The sequence below is a fragment of the Bison bison genome, unplaced genomic scaffold, assembly GCF_000754665.1.
Source record: "Bison bison bison isolate TAMUID 2011002044 unplaced genomic scaffold, Bison_UMD1.0 scf7180017864531, whole genome shotgun sequence".
NCBI classification, from domain to species: domain Eukaryota; kingdom Metazoa; phylum Chordata; class Mammalia; order Artiodactyla; family Bovidae; genus Bison; species Bison bison.
The window spans coordinates 9,082,164-9,091,314 of record NW_011495081.1 but is presented as its reverse complement, the minus strand read 5'-3'; the positions used below and the strand labels follow the sequence as shown (position 1 = coordinate 9,091,314).

Here is a 9,151-nt window from a genome sequence, read left to right as displayed (position 1 = left end):
CAAAGAGTTGACTCATTGGAAAAGGCCCTGATGCTGGGAGGGATTGGGGGCAGGAGGAGAAGGGGATGACAGAGGATGAGATGGCTGGATGGCGTCACCGACTCAGTGGACATGAGTTTGAGTGAACTCCGGGAGTTGGTGATGGACAGGGAGGCCTGGCATGCTGCAATTCATGGGGTCGAAAAGAGTCGGACACGACTGAGTGACTGAAGTGAGCTGAACACGTATATTCACACTATGTATATACACTATAGACAAACAAGAAAGAAGACATTTCTCATTGATATTTTATGAACCTTTTCTTTTCTTTTTCCTTCTCTAAATAGCCTGAAGACATGTTTGTTTGTGACATCAATGAAAAGGACATAAGTGGACCTCCGCCATCTAAGAATCTTAAAAAAAGCCAGTGCACTCCTCTTTTTATGAATGCTTACACAATGAGAGGTTGGTAGAAAATGTACTCAACATAACGAATATTTGCAGAGTAGGCTCCCCTAAATGGGCTCTCCTGTTTGGCACAGTGATAAAGAATCCTCCTGCTTATGCAGGAGATACAAGTTCAATCTGTGGGTCGGGAAGATCCCCTGGAGAGGGAAATGGCAACCCACTCCAGTATTCTTCCCTGGAAAATCCCATGGACTATAGTCTTGGCAGGCTATACTCCATGGGACTGTAAAGGAGTCAGACATGACTTAGCAACTAAACAATAGAACTCCCCCCTAAATAATGGCAATTATTGTTGTAATTCAAATTTCTTAAATACCTGCTATGTGCAATTCTAAACGTGTTAACTGATTCAGTCCTCACATCAGCCCTGTGGAAGGTCCATTAGTATTTCATTTTATACATGAGAGGACAGAGGCTGTGGGAGGATTTTCCCAAAATAAACAGCTAGTGAGTACTGGGGCCAGAATTCCAATCTAGATGAGTATGACTCCACTAGATTGTCAAATTAACCAACTATTATATATACAATCCAGTTCCTACTCTTAGTTTAGAGTTATACCTCTGCGAACTTGTAGTAGAAATTAATCAAACTACAAAGGAGGGAAAATCATTGTCTTTTCTTCACTTCAGTGGGAGTGGTCCTCTCTTTTTTGAAAAATTTACTGTATAACAAAAGTATGACTAATTTTATTAGTAATTCCCAGAAATTGTGGTAGAAAACTAACCTAGAAAGGTTGAACCTAAAGGACAATGTAAAAATAAGAAAGTATAACTGAAGTACTGACTTACCATTGCAATGAAGTCATAAAGACCATGCTTTAGTATAGCCCCTGAATGAAATCAGTATACAGGGAATAATCGTGCTATGTTCTGTTCCCAGACATTACCGGCTACTATTGACAGGATGAAACTTCAGCAGCAGATTCTGCCAGCCTGAAGAATCTTTCTTAGCGAAAACGCTAAATAAACTTCCAGTTGCAAAAATAGCCATTACCGAGTTTTATAGTGTACAAATTCTTTTTTAGGTAAACCCATTGCATCTATATCTTAAAATCCCAATCATCCCTCATGTCACCAAGATGTGGCCTACACTATAAAGCCTATCTTGGTCAAGGGTCAGGCTGACCTGGGTTCAAATCCCAAGTTTTCAACTACTGTCTAAAGTTGGACAGTGTAGTTAAATAACCATGGATAAGTTGTTTAACAATCTCTGAGCCTTGACCGTTAAATGGGAGAGATGGTTGTTGTGATAATACAAAGAGAAAACATCTTTAAAGGAGATGTAGGAATCCCTAATTGAGTGGTCATAGTATTATGATAATGATCTCCATTATTATAATAGCTGTACTTGAGACCATCTGAAAAATGTTTTTGAACGTGTATAAAGTATTGCGCGCATTGTCCGCTTGCTGGATAAAGTTTAATGTTTCTTCTTTTCACTTTCTGACTCTTCTCTTTCCTACCTCCCTTCCTCCTCTCCTACCCACTGCCAACTTATTATTCCATGCCAAAAAAAACAAGTCCATAACCGTATATAAATATGTGTGTGTATGTTTGTGTGTGTGTTTGTGTATATATATATATATAAACTCCTTAAAAAGGGTAATTTGCTTTTCACTGAACATGTGACTATATTCTTCCCCCCCACCCCCACCCCAGAAGCAGGTGCTGTGATCCATACCCATTCTAAAGCTGCTGTCATGGCCACCCTTGTCTTCCCAGGAAAGGAGTTTAAAATTACACATCAAGAGATGATCAAAGGAATAAAGAAATGTACCTCAGGAGGGTATTACAGGTATTTCCACCGCCACCCCCCCCCCCGCCACTTTTTTTTGTGCTTAAATAATTTGAACAGTATTTCTCCTTCTTGTGATAAACGGGATCCTGATATTTTTATGTATTTAATGCGACGTTATGTATCTGTGTTAGTTAATACTCCACTTAATATTATAGTTCCAGATCTATTCTCAGTGATACAAATCGTATGCCTCCCTTCCTTCTCCCCATTCCCAACTCAGCCTTGGTAAATTATTGCCAACATGAGTAATGAAATGTTTGTTGGAGTAAAAAGAAAAGGACTGGACTGAGATTTCTGTAGAGATGGAAAGACTGTGTTCCTCTGCTGAAACAACCCGAGAATAAGCGCTCCTCACCTTCACTTTGTCTTCAGGAAGTTTCAGCTCTGATTAAAGTTTATGCTTCATTTGGATTTCATGTAGTATTTCTAAAAAATTTTCATTAAAAAATTTATAATTATTTTAATTTAGATCTCTATATGCTTATAATTTTCAGTGTGGAAAGGGGCATAGATAATATAGAACAGAGGCCCTTTAGACAAAATCAGCTAAATCTACCAGCCCACAAAAATGTGGCCATTATTCATCAATCTACAATATAGTGACACGAAGAAACGTGTTCCTGGGACTCAGGGACAGGCTCAGCATTTCATCTAAATGTTTGGGCGTTCTTGTTCCTGAACTTTCACCCTTCTTAATTTCCTAAAGGGGCTGAATCCACTTTGGCTTGTTGAGAGGAAAAGGGTGTCGGTTTCACTGAAGTGTTCTTAGGGCAGTGTGTTACTGTTAACTGCACGTAACAGTGCGTGTTTAAACTAGTGTGCTGAGAAGCTCAGTTGACTTGAGTTTAGTTAATATTTATTGTGTGCCTACAGCATTCCTCAGCAGTGGGAAACACCTACTTACAGAAGTTAAATATTTAAATTTTGAAAGCGTACATACTAAAGCATAGCCGCATACTACCTTTTCCACGTCTGGGTCTTGAAGGAGAGGCATTTGTGTGTTACCAGTTTCATTGGCATTTGATTGCTTCAGTGAAGAAATAAAAATAGGTCAGAAGAACATGTGAAACGGTGGGTGTAGGAGCAGAGCCCAGCAGAGAGTCTTTGGAATTTGTGGAAAAAAGAGTGACGCGAATGCAAAGATGCCATTTGTTATGCGTCATAGTGTATATACTTTTTATATATTATGTTGAATGTTTCGGAACTTAAAGAGTACAAAGTTTTTTGAGATGTTTTTGCAATTCTGTTTGAGCCTGGCTGGGAAATCAGTAACAGGGTCATTTTCACAGCTCCTGGGCAGTGGTACTTAATCACGTTTTGGGTAGAATCCTAAGTATCCGGTCAAAAGAAGGGGCAAAAAAAGCTGGATGAAGTAGGGAAAAGGATGGAGTTTTTACATTTTGCACTCTACTTTTTAAAAATTTTAAGTGCATCTTAAAAATAATGGTAACTTTCAAATGCCTAATTCTTATTGGGGAGGTAACCGTGTTAAACGTAACTGTCCTCCCTTTTGAAGGCGAATGCCTATGGAAGGGTGAAAAGAACGCTGTTCAGTTGGAGGACTACCCCAGGCTCTGCTTCTGTAAAAGGAGTAGATCGGACTGGATTAGCTTTCAGGTCTTCTTTACTGTGGAATTATTTTGCACCTGGAGCTATTTCTGACTGTTTGATGTATGGTAGAGGAAAATATAAGTTTGTGCTTTTTATGGCCAATACTAGGAAAGACTTGGGACTAGCAATTTTTCCCTCCATGTTTAAGGATATTTTATAATTACCTCTGTTTTACTTAAGTGAAATAATGGGCAACCTCATTCTGTTAATGATAATGATTGGCCAAGTTCTTTATCATATGACCGCTATTTATTCTATACCTTCCCTAAAGTAGTAATTTCTGATAGTTTATTGATAGAACTTATTTTAGTTAAATGTAGCCATTACAGAGGGGGTGAAAAAGCAGATGATACATTAACAAGGCAAGAGAAGTTCATGTTACAAGGAAAATATGTCTGAGTTTTGATTGGTTGTATATGACCTCAGAAATAGTTGTAACTTTACCAGTGACAGATTATTTGCTTGAGTATTATTACAGAAACAAAAAATGAAAAATGCATATTTTGATTTCATCACATGTACTTACTAAAAATAAGGTAAAAACAAGTTCTAACATCATAGATTTGAGAACGTTCTAAAAATGTTATCATACCCTTAATGGTTCACTCAGAAGGTTTTTGCTATCCCAGGACCATAAACCACACATGTATTTATTGGCCTATCCAAGACACTTTCGGGTCCTGCAGAGATAGAATAAAATGATTTCGTACTGTTGGGAAATTCCTGCTTTAAGTAGTTCAATTGTTAATCCTTCCTATGTTCAAAACACTATGATTCTCTATGCTTCATGGAAATACTGGTATGATCTTGATAATTTCTTTGTTAGCTTTTGGTGTCCTGTACAAATTTCTGCCACTTCTACTTAGGATTAGAACAATGCCTGCCAGATTCCCAAGGCGTCTTTTGATATAGTTGTTCATGCAGGATACACAGACTGACATGCAACATCTTGTTCATAATTTGGAGTGGCTTCTCGGATATAAAGAGAATGTCTAGTTTATTATTTGAAAAAGTGATCAGTTTTATATATGAATTCTTTTGTTTTAAAAAGGAGCATGTTTTGTCTTACAGATACGATGATATGTTAGTAGTGCCTATTATTGAGAACACACCTGAGGAGAAAGACCTCAAAGAGCGCATGGCTCGGGCAATGAATGATTACCCAGACTCCTGTGCAGTGCTAGTCAGACGGCATGGAGTCTACGTCTGGGGAGAGACGTGGGAGAAGGCTAAAACCATGTAAGTGTAAACCAAGGAACGTCAAGGCCAGTCACCACACTTTCAAAGAAGGATGACTTTTTTTGGTGTGTCACTGGTCAAATTGGTTTAATCTGAATTTAAACCAATTTCATAGTTCATTATTTCTAGATATTTTATTTGTATTATATATTCTTTTGTTAAGAAATAATTTTCAGGTCAGCTGTTGTTTGGCAAGTTACTGTGCTCTTTGATATAAAGGAGCAACAGCTCTTGTTCTCTCAGTTGAGGGCTAGGATGATTTGCTACATTTATTTACAAAAATGGCACATAATAAAAAATTTAAATTTAGGTAAGTAGTCTACTTTAAACTCTTTTATTTCCTGAGAAGTATATAGTATGTGGCATGATATGGTATGATTCCTTTTTTAAATAATGTTAGAGACAAAATAAGAAACCCTTTGCATAGAATTGAGGGGGAAGAAAATTACTCGGAACAGGGTTCACTCGATGCAGAGGGAAAATGTAATTGTTAGAAGTGGAGAACTCTGACCAAACACTTCTAATGGTTTTTGCTTTTTATTTTTTTAAACAGGTGTGAGTGTTATGACTATTTGTTTGATGTTGCCGTATCAATGAAGCAAGTAGGGCTGGACCCAGCACAGCTTCCCGCTGGAGAAAATGGGATTGTATAAGTCAGTGGAAGTTTACTATATAGAGAGATAAAGCTTATCTTAATTATTACATAAATGACATGACCTTTTTTAAATGAATTGAAAATGTCTATGAAACTATTGATTTGTCACTAAACAAGGCAGATCTTCTGACACTGGGTGATATTTGCTTACATTCTTATAATTTTAAATGACAATACAATGGAATAAAAATTTTATAATGAATGTGTTTTGGGTTTTTTGGCTGCGTTGTCCTGCATGTGGGGTTCACCAATCAGGGATCGAATCCATGCCCCCTAGAGTGAAAGCGAGAAATCTGAACCACACAAGAAGTCCCATGAATGTGTTTTATGTTTATTTCTAAACCCCTTAATGGCAAAATATTTCCCTTTGAATTAATCTTTTTTTGTATATACTTCCAGAGAATTCCTATTACTCTTCAAAGTTGTTGGTGATAATAGAACCCATTGGAAAATTTCCACTAAGTTACAGAATGAGCATTTTCTTATTTTAATATTGGTAACATAAATTTACATGAAAAGTTAAGACCAGATGTGCCACTCAATGCTAATGTCAAATCAATTTTATAGATTTCCTCTTTATGCTGTACAGATGTCCCTATATTGTGACGTAGAGCTGTAAAGTTCAAATCAAGTGATATTCACTCAAACTCTCCTGATGAAGTAAACCGTGACCAGCCCAGTGATGTAATCAGAAAATGCTTTTTTTAATGTAGCCAAAAGCAGCAGCATCTTGATCATAAGGTTTTATTTGGTTAATACTATTGTTTAATTGGGAGAGAAAATAATGCACCATCTCCAAAACCATCATCTCATCCACTAGCCCCCTCAGTTGATGATCTTCAAGCCATTCGAATTCATTTACCCCAGTTCTTTCTCTCCAGCAAGTCTTTAGCCTCATCTAGACTTCCAGCCCCTTGATCCTACCATTTATCATTGTCCATGACTCCGTTCATATCCTTGCTTCCTTCCTTATGAAGCACAGATGATGGCATTTGCACCACACTATTGGACACATCCTAACCCGTGTATCTTGTCCCCTCCATCACACCTGTCAAAGCCCTCAGTCTTTGAGAGCCACTTTCTTGGCACCTGTACCCAAGCAGCAAGGCCTGATGGGAAGAAGTGCACAAGTATGTTGACTGATCTCACTTCAGATTTTTGACCACACCTCTCAGGTGGTCACTTGTTGCTGCCAAACAAACCTTTAATTCCCTGGTGGTAGCTGAGTTGTATTCAACTCTTTTGCAACCCCATAGACGGGAGCCTGTCAGACTCCTCTTTCCATGGGATTTCCCAGGCATGACTACTGGAGCCGGTTGCCATTTCCTACTCCAGGGATTGAACCCTCGTCTCCTTTGTCTCCTGCATTGCAGGCAGATACTTTTACTGCTAAACCACCTGGGATGCCCTGTAATTCCCTAGTAAGTTCACTTTCTCTCTCTGGTGACTATTTCTCACAGTGTTACTTATCTGACATCAAATACCCAACCTTCCCACATTACCTCTCAGATGATAACCTCCTCAGACTTTTAGAGATACATAGATTCAAAGAACTAACTAATCTCCCCATTTCACATTTCTGCCAGCCTTCCTGCCTCCAGCCTTCTTTGTCACTTTCCTTCTACAGAATTCTAAAGTCAGTTCTTCCACTTACGCCTTGGATCCCAGCACCTGCTGACCTCAAGGGCTTTGCCACTGCAAAGATCCCCACATTTTACTCCACTTCTTTCTTGCATTGTCAATTTTTACCCTCTTTCATTGGTATAAAAGTGCGCTGTGATACCTTTCATCTCAAACAAACTTTGCCTTCAATCATTTGGCTAACTCCAGCACCTTTACTGGTAGCTCAGCTGGTAAAGAATCCGCCTGCAGTGCATGAGACTCCAGTTCAATTCCTGGGTCGGGAAGATCCCCTGGAGAATGGATAGGCTACCTACTGCAGTATTCTTGCCTGGAGAATCCTTAAGGACAGAGGAGCCTGGTGGGCTGCAGTGCATGGGGTCGCAAAGAGTTGGGACATGACTGAGCAACTAAGCACATGCACGGCACCTTTCCAACAGAGCTTTTTGAGAGCGTTATCCAGTTTGCTGTCAACTTCTGTTTTCTCACTTGCTCCTTGACCCACTTACTCCAATCCAGTTGCACCACAGCCACTGAAACAGCTTTATTTAGTAAGAGTAAGAAATCCCCCCAATACTATTCCTTTCGAAAGCTTCGTTTGCTTGTTTTGCTCTAAGTGAAACCTGTCTCTCCCCTGGGGACACAGTTTCCCCTGACGCTCTCAGTGACTGTTTTCACTTCCGCTCTTACCCCAGCGTTGAAGGGAGTGAATTCCTTGAATGCTCAATGCCCTTCCCCTCCTCCTGTTCCACTGTACTCTGCAATCCATCAGTCACAGTTCATTCCAGCTCTCTTCTGACTCCAGACCCATACTTGAGTGCCTTAATGTGGCTGAAGAAAACTGTGCCAAGGTCAAGTGGGCCCTTAATACTGCCCATGAGTTTTAATTTATTACAATGGTCTGTCTCTTCATTCCCCGCCTCCGCTTGACAACTGTTTCTCTCTTCACACTTGAAACACCTCCCTGCATATGGATTCTTGGTTGATGACCTTGATTGCTATTTCACCGGAAGAAAAAAAAATTAGAAACTACCAGGAGAGAACCTGCTTCCCCCTGCCCACAGGTTCTTGCGATGAACTGTGTGTGCCTCCGCTAAGGCCAGCCTCTTCCTCTAAGCAGTAGATCTCCCAGTTCTAAAACCAAAATTTCCTGGTGTCTCCCCAACTCAATGGTAACTCCATCCTTCCAGTAACTCGGGCAGATAATTGCGGCATCCTGCTTGAGTCTATTTGCAGGCTTACATCCAGCTAATCAGCAAATCCCATCAGCTTTACCTTGAAAACAGTCTCTACACTTCTCACTGCATTCAGTTATTGATACCTCCTGGCCCAAGCCCCACTATTCCTCACTTGTGTGCTTAGTCTCTCAGTTACGTCTGACTCTTTGCCACCCTATGAACTGTAACCTACCAGGCTCCTCCGTCCATGGAATCTTCCAGGCAAGAATACTGGAGTGCATTGCCATTTTCTTCTCCAGGGGATCTTCCCTACCCGGGGATCAAACCCATGTCTCCTGTGTCTCCTGCATTGCAGGCAGATTCTTTACCCACTGCTAATTACAGCAATCGCCTCCTAACTAATTTCCTTGCTTTGGACTTTGCTCCCCACCTCTTCCTGGCCCCCATAGCATCTGCTCAATATGGGAGCACCTGTGAGGTGCTCCTCGGCCCAAAACCCGGGCTTCCTGTCTCACAATGAAGGCTCCACTCCCCTCTTGCCCCATTCAGTCACCCTCTTCCTCACTTACTCTGCTGCAGCCGCTCTGGCCTCCTTCCGAGTCT

General features: G+C 40.2%; 1 protein-coding gene across 1 annotated transcript in view; it reads left to right on the top strand.

The window, feature by feature from the left end:
• Positions 1-5,952, top strand: part of APIP (APAF1 interacting protein) — a 25,804-nt gene extending 19,852 nt beyond the window's left edge. The window contains exons 4-7 of the mRNA XM_010831844.1: positions 327-444; positions 2,107-2,242; positions 4,928-5,095; positions 5,649-5,952. Of these exons, the coding sequence (XP_010830146.1) occupies positions 327-444; positions 2,107-2,242; positions 4,928-5,095; positions 5,649-5,748 (522 nt within the window). The 3' untranslated portion in view covers positions 5,749-5,952. The remainder of the gene's footprint in view (positions 1-326; positions 445-2,106; positions 2,243-4,927; positions 5,096-5,648) is intronic.
• Positions 5,953-9,151: the final 3,199 nt, after the last annotated feature.